Consider the following 17,601-nt stretch of genomic DNA (forward strand, 5'->3'; position numbering starts at 1 on the left):
GAGAAATTTGTAGCCTGTGGTGTTAACATTAACAAGAAAACCCCAACTCAGCTCAACTTTGACTAATAGCCTAACACACACTAACAGTATGACAGAAGAGTATGTCCATTACCAAGTATAAAGATGATTACCTCAGTCTCTGTTCCATCACAATGTCCAGCGTTTAATCAAAAATCAAGAGAGAAAAAAACCAACCTATTATCAAGAGAGAAGGTAATCAGCAGAACCAGACTTAGAGATGACCCAGATGTTGGGTTTATCAGTCAGGGGCTTTAAAATAACCATGATTAATATCTTAAAGTTACACAGCATACATGGACAAATGAGAAATTTCAGAGGAGGTGGAAACTAAAAATAGATTCAAGAAGAAATTATAGAAATTTCAAAGAATATGACATCAAAGGTCCACAGGCTCATCAGCAGACCGGACAGAACTGAGGAATGAATCAGTGACTTTGAAGATGAGTCAGTAAAAATTATCCCAGGTGAAACACCTAGAGGACAAAAAAGAATAAAAGGAAATCAGAGCACAGCTTCCAAGACTGATAGATTGATCTGACTATTGAGAGATACTGAGATTGAGAGAGAGAAAGGAGACAGACAGACACTGACTGGAACTTTTAAAGGAATTGGCTTATGGGATTGTGGAAGCCTGTTAAGTCTAAAATCTTCAGGTTAGGTTGGCAGGCTGGAGACCCATGGAAGAGTTGCACCTTGAGTCCAAAGGCAAAATCTGCCGGAAGAATTCCTTCTGCTTCAGGGAGCTCAGTCTTTGTTCCATTAAGGCCTTCAACTGACTAGATGAGGCCCACTCATATTATGGAGGGTAATCTGCTTTACTCATAGTCTACCAATTTAAATTTTAAACTCATTCCCCCCCCCCAAAAAAAAAAAACCCAAAACCATTTTCATAGAGACATCCAGAAAAATGTTTGATGAAATATCTTAGGCGCTGTGGCCCAGCAGTGTTGACACATAAAATTAACCATCGTATGCCCCCTTCTAGTTACTACCCTCCCCCACCAAAGTGTGATCACTTTTTTACTTTATTTTTATTTGTTTTTGTTTTTTTGTTCTTGGATTTTTTAAAATATTGAAGTACAGTTGATTTACAATGTTGTGTTAATTTCTGCTATACAGCAAAGTGATTCAGTTATATACATTGTTTTTCATATTCTTTTCCATTATGGTTTATCACAGGATATTGAATATAGTTCCCTGTGCTATACAGTAGGACCTTGTTGTTTATCCATTCTGTATGTGATAGTTTGCATCACTTTTTAACTTTATAATGGCCTAGATCAGTTTTGAATTTTATATAGAGGGAATGACATCGTATGTATTCTTTTGCATCTGGCCTCTTTCACAGAGGCTGTATACATAATCCTAGAATTTTATTGCCTAGTTAGTTAACCAGCCCTTCGCGGAGTGGCCTGTAGGGTTGAGGTGTGAGAGGGTATAAGCCCCTCTCCACCATGTTGTCTGCGGCTGTCCCTGGTTGGCACACCTACACTCTCTAACACAGATGGGCTAGTTTAGTTGGAGTCTGGAAGTTGGTAAGCTACACCTTTGGCCCCGTTGCCTTCCTCATTCAGGCCCATTCTCCTTTCCTTTCTTATTACTCTTTGTAACGCCTCCCATCTCCTGCTGTCCGTGGTTTGACTGTATAGAGAACCCTGATGCCAGTTCTTATCTTTTCCTCACATTCTCCCCCTCTCCCCTCACCTACCCGGTTGAAGCTCCTCAACCTGAATACACCGTCAGCCTTATTCTGCACCTCCGCAGCTGGCTGTCACATTGACAGACTTCCTTAGAGACATCTAGACAAACTCCCCACCCTACTCCCCATATACTTTTTTTTATGGGTATGGAAACTAAGGACCAGAAAAGGAGGTAACTCCCAAGGTATCTCAGATGGGAATGGTATAGGGTGTATCAAAGGGTTGCAGCCTTAGTCTCTGGGTGCTGTTCCCTCTTAGCTTGGGTCTTTCTGCCTTTCCTTCCCTCTTTCTTCCCTGCCCTCTTGCCAAATGCCACAGGGAAGGGAGAACTTCACAACTCCTGGGCTCTCTGGTGAGGAGACCCGCCTGCACTGGGACCCTTTCTCTCCTTCCAGCACAGTGATGTGTTGTCATCCCCTGCTCTTCCCTCTGTGCTTCCTCCCGGTGGAGGTGGGGCCTGCCACCTGTAGCAGCCTTGCTCAGGTTGGTGACAGACAGCTGGCTGGTGTTTGGCATGCATTTGTGGCCCATCTCTGTTTGGTGTGTGGCAGTTTGAAGACCCCATTCCTTGGTCTGGACATCGCCTCTCTCCCCCTTCAGTCATTCCTTTAGGTCAGCTTCCCGTTGCAGTGACCATCAGAGTTGGAGGTGGCAGTGTGGCACCTTGAAAGGAGCTCTATTTCAGGAGTCGGGAGACCTGCCACCAATAAGCTGTGTGACTTTGTCCTTTCTGGACCTCCGTTTCCTCACTTGTAAAATAGGTTGGATAGGGTGGTCTTTAAGGTCCCTCTCTGTGCTGCATTTTATACTGCTCCTTGATTGGAGCCATTGAGCCACGAATGAAAGATTCCTGCTGTGGTGGTGTAATTAGGCTGAGCAGATGGGTGAGATGAGAGGGAAGGAGAAGCTCTTGCCCAGGATCATCCTTTCCCCACCCGTTTCATTGTGCCTTCCTGGTGTTTTCAGAACACAAATGACAACCTGTGTTTTTCTCCAAGTTCCTTGTTTTTCCTCTGCGTTCCCATTTCAAGCCTATAATCTTGTATCTGGATGAACTTGTGTTTACTGTAAGACAGCCCTGGTGCAGAATTCATGTTACAGCATGTCGTTTCCTTTCTGCTGTGGGGAATGTGATGGGGGTTGGAGCCATCACAGCTGGTCCCTGGAGAGGGCTGTGTGTGTCAGAGATGTATTGTGCTGGGCTCCAGTTTCTTTTCTCAATCCCTAGTTCTGATTTTGCTGATTTCAGTTAAAACCAAAGATTGTGAAGGAAGCCAGTTCTTGTCCTCTGAGTGTTGGAGATTTGTGGTGTGGTTGAGGGGTGAGGGGCCACTCTCTTCCTGTTTCCTTTGCTTGAAGCATTTCACCTTGGGAGGGCACAAGTGAGCCTTGTTGAACACCATCCACTCCCTGGGTGAGAGGAAGCAGTACTGAATACCGATACCTCATTGATTTCTTTTTAATGAGTCATGAAAGTCATTTTGATGCCAGAATTTTCCTTTCACCTTCAGATAAAATCTTTTGTCTTTCATTCCCTGAAAAACTTTTAGGGGATTTTAATAATTATTAAATTACAGGAAAGACAGTAATTTTGAATCCTGCTGTTGCTGCTGTGGCTTCTCCTCATCTTCCAACCCACTCCCACCTGCCTTAACATTTGTGTAGAAATGTGTCAAAATTCCAGGGTTTCGTCCCATTAGTTTTTTATTTTGATCCTCTCCTGGTGAAGTAAGCATCTTGTTACCCCATTTTACAGAAGACAAAACAGATGTCGAGTTAAATGACTTGTTCATGGTCACACAGCAAGTTGTCTTCCAATTTGGGATAAGAATCTGGGATTCCTGATTACTAATGACTTGTTAATTTGGCAACTCCGTCCCCCCACCCCCCCATTAGGAAAGTCTTGCCACCATAAGTGTGTCTTCTCTCCCTGGCTCCACCCTCTGAAAGCACAAATTAGAAGCCAGTTCCTTAGCTGATGGGGTAGGCGGTTGGACCATGGAGCATAGGAGAGGGGTGGGGAGGAAGGTGGCACAAAGCCCAGACTTAGGGTTTTTTTCCCCCGAAAGTGGGAGAATTCCTTATTTCTGCAGAGTCAGGAAAATGAGCAGAGTCAGCATCCCTCCCACCTTCCCACCATCCCAACCCCCCACCACCCCCAAATGGGTGTGGTTTCTTGCGGCCAGTGTTACTTGCAAGGCAGTTGTTCAGATTGATGTACAGGGGAGACAGGATTGCATCTGGGGCAAAGGACTCTTCCTGTAGGTACACCATTTTCATGTCTGATTGAGCCCTGGTGTGTTACGTGCTCCACACTAGGATCTTACCCATGTTTGCAAGTTGCCTCCCTTGGACGTATTGAACTTTTTGAAGAGGTAATATAGCATCATGATTAAGGTTAGAGATTCTCTCTGCCCAGGTTTGAATCCTGGCTCTGCCACTTAGATGTGCGACCTTGGACAAGTTACTTCACCTGTCTGTGCTTGAGTTTGCTATGTGTTGTAATTGTAAGGTTGTGGGTTAAATGCATTAATGCACGTAAAACACCTAAAAAAGTACAGTGTTATAAGGAGAGTGATTGTCCTTTCATCTAGCCCTCCTTCCCTCTCGCCCTCGTACACATTCAGTGTGATGTGTGTGTGTGTGTGTGTGTGTGTGTGTGCGTGTGCGTGTGTGTGTGTTCTTGACAGCAGCTTTTTGGAGTCTGCATTTCCAGTCAGACTGCTGAGCCCTCCAGGCAGCTGTAACCTCATCCAAGTTTTAGCTGTAGGGTCTGTCTGTATTTGACATGTGTTTCTAAATGTTGTCATCAATGGGCTCCTTTGTGGAGAGACCTTAGAGAAGGGAAACCAGAGGGTGTGCACTGTGCACTCCCAGCCACACTGGTTCCAGTCCCCACACCTGAGGGACTGTGGGTAGCAGTGAGACTGAGTTCAACCTTGTAGCAGGATGAGAATATTGACCAGCTGTCTTAGTCTGCTCAGGCTACATAACAAAATACCATAGACTGGGTGGCTTAAACAACAGAAATTAATTTTCTCATAACTCTGGAGGCTTGAAGTCCAAGATGAGGACTGGTTGGGTTGCCAGCATGGTTGGGTTTTGGTGAGGCCTCTCTTCCTGGCTTGCAGGCAGCTGCCTTCTTGCTGTGTCCTCACATGGCCTTTCCTTGGAGTGTGTAGGGGGAAGGCCACCTCTCTTATAAGGCTATCAATCCTGTCTGATTAGGACTCTACCCATATGACCTTATTTAACCTTAATTACCTTCTAAAAATCCTATCTCTAAACATAGTTACATTGGAGGTTAGGGATTCAACTTACAAATTTTGGGGGGGACCAGGCACCAGGCTTCTTCCCCCAAGAGTTACCCAGTGAGGAAGGTTGGGAAAGTCAGCCTTGTGTCCTCTTTGGCCCCATGTACTGTGTTATTTGTAAGGCACTATTGGATCCTCCCATACCCTGGGGAGGCATTGGGTCTCCATCTCCTTGCCTTCTTAAGGTTTGGAGTGTGAATGAAGAGTGGAAGATTATGCTTGCTCCTACCCCCAAGCTCAGAAATGGTGTGTATATTGAGGGAAGGGGGTCACCAACATTCTGATGTGTAATGACTGCCTGTCTTGTCACCTGTGTTGTTTGTTTAGACTGGGGACAAAAGTCAACTGAAACACGGTGGAATCTGTTTACCACCCTTCTCTTAACAAGCTCCCAGGAGTAATGAACACTTCAGTTCTTTATGTAAAGCACACTAGTAGGCTGCTGTCTGCCATACCCACTTACTCCGGCGCCCACTGGTTGAATTATGTGCTTACCAAGAGCCGGTTTGTTCCGAAAGTCATTTGCACAGTTGTAGTTGGTACTGTAATTAAGTAATGTATGTATTTAAATATCAGAGAAACTGATGAAATACGACTGCAAACGAAGTGGTTTTCTTTCTTTTTTTTCCCCCCCACCTATGAATACTAGTTAAAAGCTGTGGAAATACTCAGTGAGTCCAGGTTACTAAAAAAATTACTGTCAGGAACTTCCCTGGTGGCGCAGTGGTTAAGAATCCACCTGCCAGTGCAGGGGACATGGGCTCGATCCCTGGTCCAGGAAGATCCCACATGCTGCGGAGCAGCTAAGCCCGTGCACCACAACTACTGAGCCTGTGCTCTAGAGCCCCTGAGACACAACTACTGAGCCCGCGTGCCACAACTACTGAAGCCCGTGTGCCTAGAGCCCATGCTCCGCAGCGAGAGAAGCCACCGCAGTGAGAAGCCTGTGCACTGCAATGAAGGGTAGCCCCCTCTCGCTGCAACTAGAGAAAGCCCACGCACAGCAACAAAGACCCAATGCAGCCACAAATAAATAAATAAGAAATGGTAATTTAAAAAAAATTACTGTTAAATTAGGTGAGCATTAAAATTGGGGGAAGTCATCATACTCTTAAAGTTTTATTCTGAGATTACTCTGTCTACATTTTTATGCTAAATAATCAGTATTTGGAAATTATAGACATTGTATTCTCTTCTGGTTCATGTCAGAAAGATGATGTGGGGCTCTTAAAGAGAGGGCCTCGCCTTGTGTTAGCAGGTGGGTGAATGAATGCACTTTCATATGTTTTGCAAAAATTAAAATTTAGGTGTACCCTTTTTGCTCTATTTTGATTGACCTTGTTCCTGATCTGATCACATTGGAAGGGAGGGTTTCTACTGTGATTCAGTTTAGAGCCTGTTTTGATAATGTGCTTTGGTTTCAATTTAGTGGTTTTAGGAAATAGATTTTATTTTGTATATGGTGTTGTTAAAACCAACACTAGTGGGTCTTTTGATACTGGGGTTTTAAAACAAATTAAGGTGGCTCACTCTGGATTTTAGTAGATTCTGCAGTTCGTCTCATAGGCTCATAGCATACTGAGAGAGAACTAATTCCCCTATTTTACAAATGAGGAGAGCAGGCCTTGAGAGGGGAAGTGTGTCTGTGGTGAGTTGTGTGGGGTGGCGGAGTGCAGTGGGTAGAGCCACAGCAGGTGGGACCTTCCCCCAAGCTTCCTCCATCAGTTCTCTCTCTGGCCTCAGAGCTGGAGCTCTCCATAGCAAGGGTGCTCCTCTGGGTGGACTTCTCTGATGACAGTGTTGACCCGTGCTTCCTACTTTGGGACAGGACCAACCTGGAGGCCTTGCAAAAGAAGCTGGAGGAGCTGGAGCTCGATGAACAGCAGCGGAAGCGCCTTGAGGCCTTCCTTACCCAGAAGCAGAAGGTGGGAGAACTGAAGGATGACGACTTTGAGAAGATCAGTGAGCTGGGTGCTGGCAATGGAGGTGTGGTGTTCAAGGTCTCCCACAAGCCGTCCGGTCTGGTTATGGCCAGAAAGGTGAGGCCACTTTAAAAAAAAAAAAAAAAAAAGACTGAATCAAGCTTTCCTTGGTGAACAGGTAATTGGATTACCTTTTAGAAGACCTGGGGGCCTGGAGACAAGGGTGGAAAGAAGACTGACTTTTCATTCAGTACCCTTTTGTGCTGTTTGAATTTTGAACTCATGTTATCTATTAGATTATAGATAAACACACTCATGATGTGTTAGGGTATTTATCCTGCTGCCCAGACTGGAAAATAACAGCAAGTGACCATTTGTTAGTTTTCTGTGTGCTCTGGAAAGAAATCTGAGATGCTCGTTTGCCATTTATCAAGAGCAGAAGCTGCTTTCATTTACCCAGCCCCAGGGACACAGAAAAAACACTGATTTCATGTTGTTTCTCCGAGTTCCACCCCTGCCAGTAGTTCCCCTTCATCTCCCTGCAGTATGACATCTTGGCTTCCCAACATGGCATGTGGTCTTTGAGCTGGACTTCCCTTCCTGGTGTTACCCTGGGTCCTCCTCTTTCTGGACAGCGAGGTTGGACTCTTGCGTGTTTCACAGCACACCATGTTCATTTCTGTCCACATATTTTTGCTCATGCTACTCCTTCCATCTTTTCAAACACTGCCCATCTTTAAGGCCCACCTCCTGTCTAGCCTTCAGTAGCTGCTCCCACCCGCGCTGGTAACCACTGCTTCCATGTCCTCTGACACTCATTGTCCGTGGCTCTTTTTAGAAGCTCAGCCTTATCTGGTAACCATTTCATGTATCTGTCACCTGTCTCCCCAGCTGAAACAAGGGACAACATTGGGGGTGGGGTGGCGGGGAACATAAGGTGGCCCCTAAGGCCTTGGCTAAATCTCAACCACATCAGACCCCTAAGTCAAGGGTAAATCTCTAGGGCAGCTTAGATTGGCAGACCCAGTTCCTCATACCTTTCTGGTCCTACAACCCTTGAGTATCAACCAAGTCCTTAAGGCCACTTTCCCTATATCTCACGGTTTCACAGGTCCTTTTGTTCTTGGGAGGGGTGAGCCCCCTCTTCCTCAGTCTTGGCTCCCAGGAGTAGAGGCACAGCTGGCCACTTCTCCAGTGCCAACACCTGCCTTGGTATGTTGGCACTCAGTGCTCTGGTTGGGCAGAAACTTGTTTGTTAAAACTTGCCTGTTTCCTCTCTTCCTACCTTTAAGAGTTTAAGCATTTAAGAAAGCTCCTATCCATCCATCCATCCACCCATCTACCATCCATCCATATATTTTTAAAGCTTCTCTTCCTTCTACCCTTCGTTTCCCAGCTAATTCACCTGGAGATCAAACCTGCAATCCGGAACCAGATCATACGGGAGCTGCAGGTTCTACATGAGTGCAACTCCCCTTACATTGTGGGCTTCTACGGTGCATTCTACAGTGATGGCGAGATCAGTATCTGCATGGAGCACATGGTATGTGGCAACCTGTCAGCCTCTGAAGCGGCGGCCTGGGAAGTGGGTGGCTCTGGTCTAATCTTTGGTCTGAGATGTGACCGGCTGCTTCCTTGTTCCTCCCTGGATCCAGATCACTGTCTTGGGCATGTGGGAAGCCTGGCTGTAGAAGTTGGAATAGCCAAGAAGATGACAGGCCTCCTTCCTAGGTCCCTGTCTCTTCAAAGAGAGGTGGCAGCAATCAGGTGTCCCTGGTGGTTGTACCAAGAGCACATCTCCCAGTTTTCTTGACCCCAAGATTTTGATGTGGGTAAAATCTGGTTAATATAGTTTAAATCCATTTATTACATGCCATGCTGTGTGCTAGGTACATGTTCTGGGGTTATGAAGATAAGTGAAACAGTCCCTGTTTTCAGAGAGTTTATAACCGGCTTTAAGAGCAGGGTTAGCAAAACTATTACTGATAAGCTAGTATTTATTGGGTGTATATCATATCAAGCACTACCCTAAGCACTACCCTAAATTAATATTTTATTACATTTTTATAACACCTTATTGAGTTGGGTACATTATCTACATTTTAAAAATGAGGAAACTGAGGCTCAGAAATGCAATAACTTACCCAAGGTCATACTCAATTCCATAAGTGGAATTGGTAGAATTTAAACCAGTGTCTGACCCCAGTGTACTTTGTTGAATCTACCGGATAGTGACTGGGGCTCTGTTTCCATCCTTGATGGCCAGAATTTCAAAGAGAGAGGCTGGCTTCATGGTTGCTAATGCTTTTCTGTCCCCAGTAGGCAGCATGGCACAGGGGACTTTGGAATCTGAGATGTTTATTCATATCTCCCTTCTCCACAAAAATCCAAGTGGACACCTTGTCTTGTTTGCCATTGTGTCTCCAAAGCCACAGCAGGTGCTCAGTAATTATTTGTTTGCAGATTGTCACCTTCTTGTCATGACCTTGGGCAAGTTTCTTTATCTTCCTGATTCTCAGTTTCCTCATCTATAAAATGGCCATTATTATACCTGCCTCGTTGTAGTGAGGATTGATTAAAATAAGAGTTGTAAGTCTTCCAGCACACTGTGTGACTCAGAGCATGCCTTCTGCAAACTTTAGCTTTTGCTTTATTGTCACTGGGGCTGACAGTTCAGAGACAAGGGCTGACATGATTGAGTCTACATGCTTCGTGGTTGCTCTGCTTTCAGTCCAGCCTAGTGTCCCTCAGCAACTTCTCCACTTCTTTCGTGACTCTCTAGACCTGCCCTCACCTCTGGAATGAGAGCCCCAGGGCCTGGTCTTAATGAACTCCAGGAGAACCCTCCTGAGAGGTTTGTCCCTTGCTGGTGCCCCCATTATTTTGAACATCTCTCCGTTTCAATGATCAAGAAGTACCATACACAGTGTTGCAGTCATGTGCTGACTCTTGTGGCGCCGTATGGAACGTAGGTTCTGAAACTGTCTTCTGTGCGTCTGAAGGTCACTGAGAAAGCTCTCGTTCCTTCTTGCTTCAAGGAGGGTGAAGCAGTCTCTGTGGGAAGCATGTGAATGTTTCTGGCTTGGTCCTAGCCCGGGCCTGGGGTGCTGATTATTTTCCACTTGGGTTTTAACCTCCCTTTGGTGGGGCGGGGGGAGGGGCCTGCTCCTTATCCTTTGGGTTTCTTGTGCTCTTCGTGCTGATGATGGTTGGTTTTCCAGCTTTAGCCCAAGAGTTGGATGAAGATGTGTAAATGGCACTGGAGGTCCTTGAAAACTAGAAGGGGAAGAGGGTGGAGGTGATGGTGGTCAACCAGTGATAAAACAAGAGAGGCCAGAGTAGCCTTTTTTCCTCTTGGGTCTTGCCAAAATAACAGAAGATGGGTGGTGGCATGGCTGGACATAATAGTAACTAGCTTTTCCATCTTCTACCACTTGTTGGGTCCTTTCCATGTTATGTGACTTCTTAATCACATCAGCCCTGTCATATGACATGGAATGACCCCCACCCCCACCCCAAGCTGGTAGATGGAGAGAACAAGGGCCTTGAGAGGTTTAGTAATTAGTCTAAGTTATATAACTTATAACTTAGTAAGTGTCAGAGCTGAGCTCTAACCAGTGTCTCTAACCAGGTCCGCTTTCTTTAAATTTCATAGTCTCTCCATGACATAATGTAAGTCGTATACTCTCTCAAGATTTTCTCATTTCTGCAGAGAAATGTTTGGACCGGATGTTCTCTAGGGACCCCTCCCCATGCTAACATTCTGTGTTTCTATGGTTTTTGGCACTTGTGGCCAGTCACTTGATTACATTAGTTAATCAACATGGGTTCAGCTTCACAAACACTTATTTTAGTGCCTATTAGGGCAAAGTGCCACACGAGCTGCCGAGGGGATGGAACCATTGAGAGCAGCGTCTCTGCCCCCGGAGCTGTTCACAGGCCGCATGGCTGTGTTCTAGGGCCTTCTCAAGTGAGGAGTATCAGTGTGGACGTGAGGGCTTCTGAGCACAAGGTATGCGTCACCTCATACCTGCTGTCTTCTGAACCATCAGAAATTCTTTCTTAAGTAACCTCCAAGTTCTGCTCCTCTCCCTTTAATAGAGGAACCAGGAGGCTGTCTGTAGGTTTGAGCATGGTTGAACTCCAGGGTGCTTGCGTCAGAGGTTAAGATCAGGCCCTAAACGTTGATAGTCAGTGCCCTATTCATTTATTTAGATCCTGCTGGAACCTCTTTTATTGGCCTTATGTGGCCTCTTGCCATGTGGAGTTCAGTCTTTCTGTCTGTGTTAAATTGACCCGTGTTGAGGCTTCCTCATTCGGGAATCCTTTCTTTTCTTTTTTTTTTTTTTTTTTTCGGTACGCGGGCCTCTCACTGTTGCGTTGCGGAGCACAGGCTCCGGACGCGCAGGCTCAGCGGCCATGGCTCACGGGCCCAGCCGCTCCGCGGCATGTGGGATCTTCCCGGACCGGGGCACGAACCCGTGTCCCCTGCATTGGCAGGCAGACTCTCAACCACTGCGCCACCAGGGAAGCCCTGGAATCCTTTCTTCACTCTGTATTCATAGACCTTGATCACAACCTCATGCACAACCTCGTGCTCCTTGCCCTTGTCCAGCCTTTCCCTCCTGGAGGAGGAGATGACACAGGATGTCACAACGGTTGGTTTCCCATTCTCTTGGTCCATTTCTAGTACCTGCAGGTCAGTTGGATTTGGCTCTCTGGGGATATTGAGATCCTGCCACGTAAGTCCCTGAAGCAGAAGATATCTCTGGAATTACCCTGGGAGGCCTGAGTGTGGAAAACTGACTGTCGGAGACTGGGAGGGTCAAAACCTTTCTGAGGGCCAAGCAGAGTGTAGGGCACCTATTAGGTGATATGTGTTGAATGACTGGATAAAAGAAGTAGGATGGGAGAGTGCATGGTCAGAGCTCAAGAGAGAGTTAGGGCTCAAGAGAGAGTTAGGGCCTTCTGTTCCTGGGTATACACAGGCTCAGAGGGCAGCTGGAACTGTCTGCTAACCCTAGTAGAGAGGCTCAGAGTTGCCAGGGACGGGACCCTGTAAGGAAGCAATTGTGGCCTGAAGTTCAAGTAGCCATGCTCCAGAGTAGCTTTCTACTCTAGGCTGGGCCCTCTCACCCCTCCTTGGTCCCTGAGCAAGCCCTCCTGCAGGAGAACTCCTGCGCTGGCTGCTTGTGATAGGAAATTCTCTGACCACTGGCTGCCACTTCTCTTTAGGGATTTCTGCTTTGTCTCAGCTTCCACATTTCAAAGGTGTTGTCATATAGAGCTCTGTTCATTAGCCATATCCCAGCTTCTAAGATTCTTTGGTTCTCTCCGTGTCACAGTCTTTGCATGATATTCCTTGTCATTGGCATTTTCCCCCAGCATTTTACTATGAAAAATTTCAAAAGTACAGAAAGTTGAAGGAATTGTGTAATGTACACTCTAAAGCCACCACCTAGATTCTACCGTTAACGTTTTGCCATATTTGCTTTACCACGTACTGTCCACTTACGCACTGCTCAGATTGTTTTGTGGATGCAGTTTAAAGTAAATTTGTCATCAACGTGTATGGAGCCCCATCTTCTTAATGCACCTGGCTAGGGGCTGACCTTTTCTAGACATAAGCTGTGTTTGCACTGCCCAGTCTGAGTTTTGAGACCCAAGGGGTACATGGTTGCTGCCTGATCAGAACAGGAACGTTCTTGTCTTTGGGGAAGTAGATTCCTACTCAGGTGGTAGCTGAGCAACCAGAGAACTGGGGACTCAGGGTTGATGTTTCTTATGCAGGAGTAAAAGCTTTTGAGCTCTTTCTTTCCATAAAGCATTTGTCTCTTCTGTAGAAACCTTCACAGAAGCACCACTGACTTAGTTAATAATTGGCTTCTAAAAATAAGCACAGTTTCAGCAGCTTTAGTCAGCGAAGGCAGGTCCTTGGCAACAGTGCAGTGGAATCGAAAGGTTGTGAGGTGAGTCACAGGCAACACTGGCTGATCCTGATGTGGTTCATGCTTCTTAAATCCTGCTAATCCCGTTGTTCACTCTGTAACTCTGCTTGTAGCACAGAGGAGGTTAAAGGGTGGAGAGCCAGCGTTTCCTCCTTTTTGACAGAAATGTTTACCACAACCCCCAGGGAAAGTGTAAACCAAGACAGTTAGCTGGGCCGCCCTGTCCTGGCTGTGGAACCTGAGAACCACAGGCTAACTCTTCTGCCTCGTTTGCATCTGATTTGGACAGAATTGCTCTGTTACCTAGTTTTAAGTGTATAGTCCTCCCTGATAATTAGGCAAAGTCGTTCAAACAAAGAGTCTGAAACCACATTCAACTGAAAGCAAAACAGAAATGGCTGGAAACTTTCTGCACTGGAGTCCCTGTTCCTGTCAGTAAGGGAAATTGAGAGGCGCTGTGGCATTTCTAGGAGCCTGCTGACTTGGGTGTGGTTACCTGGGCTGTGGCGCTGTCCTGATTTGGCCAACAGGGGCCTGTGTCATTGTGGAGGCAGCCAGGCTCAAAGGATGACTCAAACCCCAGCCTGGCTCACCGCCTGGGTTAGGGCTCTTCCAAGGGCTCTTGGAAAATGTGTGTTTACAGAGGAGTTCTCTTTGACTCTAGAATTATAATTCCATGCTCATACCCGTGTGGAGATTATGGCCCATTTGAATTTTAGGTTGAAGTTTGAAATCCTCTCCTGTGCTCCTTGGTTGTCTGACCCACCATTAGGTAGTTGTGCTAGGGGGTTTATTATGATGAGAAGTTTAACGTATTCAGGGGTGTTAGTGTGCATTTGAGTATACACCTGTACTGTTTTCTTTTTCTATCAGCATCCATGATCCAGAGTTGATCTGTGATAGAAAGTCATTGGTCCAAACTATCCTTTTTATAAGCATAGAACTTTTAAGTTGATAATCTATTTTTAGCATTGTTTTAGGTAACATTTCCTGAGAGCTCTGTATCCCTGAACGAGTCTTACCTATTTTCTCACCTCCTTTAGGTAGTGTTGTAGCTACCTAATGATGCCTTTGTACAAAATGGACGCTCAGTAAGTATCTGTTAATTGATTTATAGATTTAATTCTCCACTTTCATAAATGAGGTCAGTAATTTTAAAAGGTAAGACATTTATTTATTGTAGAAAATGTATAAGCCATAGAAAAGCACAAAGAAGAAACTATCGCACAACAAAGACCCCTGATAATCTTACTATCTAGACTGGAACATTTTGGTAACATTTTTGACATTCTGGTTTTGTGTGAGTATATGCACACTTTTTTATTTTTATAAAAATGGGATTATTCTCTGTCCTTCTTTTCTTTATTATGTTATGCATTGTTCTGTGACCTTACATTGCATGGCTGCATCTTAAAGGCTGGGTGGTTTTGGAGGCAGGATGTCAGTGGGAACACCTCTCTGCCTCTCCTACCCAGATCTTGCCCACCTCCAAGGCTCAGCTTCCGTGTGTCACTCTTGTCGTGAGCCCTTCCCTTGGCCGCTTTGTCCAGGAATCGCTTCCTCCTCTGGGCACCTGTAGCAGTGTGTGTTCTCTTCATTCAACTGTTTGTTCCCTGCCTTGTTCAGAAGAGGATTTAAGGTGCCTTGCCTCTTTATGAATATGTTCTGTCTCCCCAGGCAGAGGGTATTTTTTCCTGTACTTATAGTTTTTCCCATTCCTAGTCCCTCATGTATCCCTCTGCCTTACACAGAGGTGATTAAGAGATGATAATTGACGATGGTAGCTGCCCAGTGTAGACAGTGTACTCAGAAAATCAATCTGAGTTTGTAGGAATTATCTCTACTTCTAGGGTAATTTTATATTGTGACTGATAATTGGCTACACCCGAAGCCATAGCGGCAGGAACATATTTCTGTCTCAACACGTGAGGGTTCCTTGAGTGAGCATTTTTTCAAGATCTCAGGTTAAAATGTAGCCTCCACGGATGGGAAGGCCCTTGTATGCGAGCCCTACAGAAGCCAGCTTCACTCCACATGTGTATCCCCTCTTGCGTACTCCCTTTCCACCGCCTCTGCCCTGGGTCCTGCTCACGTCATCTCCGCCTGATCAGCTGCTTGTTAATTGCCCTGTCTCTTTCTCTCAGCTGCTATGGTTTGGGTACCTTTCCTTCTGTCTCCGTAAAGTCAGGTCTTAGTTCCTTGGTGGGGCTCTATGATCTGGCCACAGATGGCCATTTCCAGCCTGATCCATCCCTGCATTTCTTCATATGCCTACAGTGAATGAACCGCATGTCATCCCAAGAGTACTAAGCAATTTAATGCTTCTCTGCTTTTGATCTTGTTGAGATGCCCTGTTCTTGGGAATTCCCTGGCACTCCAGTGGTTAGGAGCGTGCTTCCGCTCTGTTCTGTTGTCCCCTTGCCCCTCTCCTTTTCCAGGTATGGAAATCATGCTCATTCTTTGAGTAAGATTTCAGCTCAAATGCTATCTTCTAAGTGAAGGCAGAATTCTCCCTTCTTCTGTGTGTGTGTGTAGCACTTTTACTATACATTTATTCTGTTTTGTTATATTTTATTAAGTCGTATATTTCTCCTACTAGTTTGTAAATTTATTGAGGACAAGAGCTAGGTCTTTTTTGTATCTTTATTCCCCATAGAACCTAACACAGTGCATGGCATTTTGTAGGATTTGTCGAATGAATGATTGCTTTCTATGACATTTTGCTTTGGATTTTATTAAATATAATTTGTTAGGATAATGCCAAATGCAAGTTGTGACTTACACAATGGTGACAAACTGGCAAACATTTATTGAGCACTTACTATGGGCTAGACATTGTTCTAAGGGCTTTATATATATATGAGCTTGTTTAATACTTATAATAGCCCTATGAATATCATAATAGCCTTATAATTATTATCATCCACATTTTACAAGTGGAGTAACTTGTTCAATGTCCACTAGATAGAAAGAGTTGGGATGCAAATTTAGACTGTTTGCCACTAGAGCCTGCACTCCTAACTGCTACTCTGTTCTGTCAGTTCAGTAGAATTAGTAATTTGACCATTGAATTAGTAATTTTTGACCACTAAATTAGTAATTTATTTAATGATTATTCATAGGATTTGAGTTATTAGTTGTTTGGCAGCTCCCACAATGTTTTGCATTCATGTCTTACTTGATATCTGGAACAAACTGAAGGGTGCCCTTATAGGAAGATATTGTCATGTGTGAGATTTACTTTCCTGCTGAAGTTTAACACTTGAAAGAATAGTTAGAAACATTGTCACTAAATGGGCTGGTATTCTTGTTTTTAGGATGGGGGTTCCTTGGATCAAGTCCTGAAGAAAGCTGGAAGAATTCCTGAACAAATTTTAGGAAAAGTTAGCATTGCTGTGAGTATATTGAGAAGTTTTTCTTCCAGGTTCCCTCACTGATAAGTTGAGTTGGTAGGAAAGGGACAAGGAGGAAGGTAGGAAGTCAACAAAGGGAAGGTTTGTAAGAAATGTTAGGTTTTTCACCAGAATTTTCTCTATCTAGATTCTAGATACAATCTCTCCCCCACCCCCCGCTCTTTCTCGCTAAAACTAGCAAAGTAGATTTCTGTATTTCTGTCTTCAAAAATAGGACAGGGTATCCAAAAGAATTCCCGTTTGTGGCATCAGAAAGCCTCTTTTTTAGATTGCAGATTTGGAAATAAATGAATTCAAGCAAAGTGGTTTTTTTTTTACAGTTGTCTAAACTTGCAATAATCAATTTTGCTTAAAAATCATACTCTATATACCATGTAAAAAGATGGTTTCTTGATAAGACAGGTTAAAAAATCAAAAGAGAGAAGAAAAATAAGGGAAGAAGGCAAATTTGTGATGTTAGATGAAATATTTCCTAGATCATTTTAAAATAGAAAGGTTGAGTATTTTCTAAACACCACTATTTCAGTTTCCATCTTTTTACATTTCCTTTCCCCTAGGTAATAAAAGGCCTGACATACCTGAGGGAGAAGCACAAGATTATGCACAGAGGTAAGAATTTATTTGCTAGTTGTTACGTTTTGGATTTTTGCTGAAGTCTAAAAGTTGTTGCAGCCTCTTCTGTGTTTTGTTTTGGTATAAAGGCCATTTGCTAGTATTTTTGATTTTTACTACCACTCTTTGACTATTTAGTTTGATATCTGGAGCAGCAAGAACCATCCTCTTTTTAGTATGTGGTATACCTCTTACCCGAGGCTGTGACAGACCTAGTCACCCAGTATGCACAGACCAGATGCCCAGCTAGAACTTAGTTACCTAACCCCCAGTGTCCCTGGCTGCCCACTGGACTAGACTGTGCGTAGGCCCAAAGCCATGACTAACTGGTTATGAGTTTGACTCTAAAAGAAACTCTGGGTTCTTTTAATAAAGGTACACATACACTTATCATATAACCATACCACTCTTAGATATTTATTCAAGATAAATGAAAACATATGTCCATACAGACTCATATACACATGCTTAAAGCAGCTATATTCATAGTAGAAATAACTAAAATGTTCTTCAACAGGCAAAGAGATAAACAAATTACAATATATCCATACAAGAGAGTATTATTCAGCAATAAAAATAACAGGCTGTTGACACATGTAGTTTTGATGAATATCAAAAACACTTCTGCTGGATGAAAGAAGCCTGACCCAAAACAGTACAAACTGTTTCTA

The 17,601-nt window shown here is 44.4% G+C and overlaps 1 protein-coding gene across 1 annotated transcript in view; it reads left to right on the forward strand.

The window, feature by feature from the left end:
* The window catches only part of MAP2K1 (mitogen-activated protein kinase kinase 1), a 79,071-nt gene that overhangs the window by 27,472 nt on the left and 33,998 nt on the right, over window positions 1-17,601 (forward strand). Inside the window, exons 2-5 of the mRNA XM_033851862.2 lie at window positions 6,864-7,074; window positions 8,354-8,500; window positions 16,223-16,300; window positions 16,876-16,927. Coding sequence (XP_033707753.1) covers window positions 6,864-7,074; window positions 8,354-8,500; window positions 16,223-16,300; window positions 16,876-16,927 — 488 coding nt within the window. The remainder of the gene's footprint in view (window positions 1-6,863; window positions 7,075-8,353; window positions 8,501-16,222; window positions 16,301-16,875; window positions 16,928-17,601) is intronic.

The sequence above is a fragment of the Tursiops truncatus genome, chromosome 2, assembly GCF_011762595.2.
Source record: "Tursiops truncatus isolate mTurTru1 chromosome 2, mTurTru1.mat.Y, whole genome shotgun sequence".
Taxonomy (NCBI): domain Eukaryota; kingdom Metazoa; phylum Chordata; class Mammalia; order Artiodactyla; family Delphinidae; genus Tursiops; species Tursiops truncatus.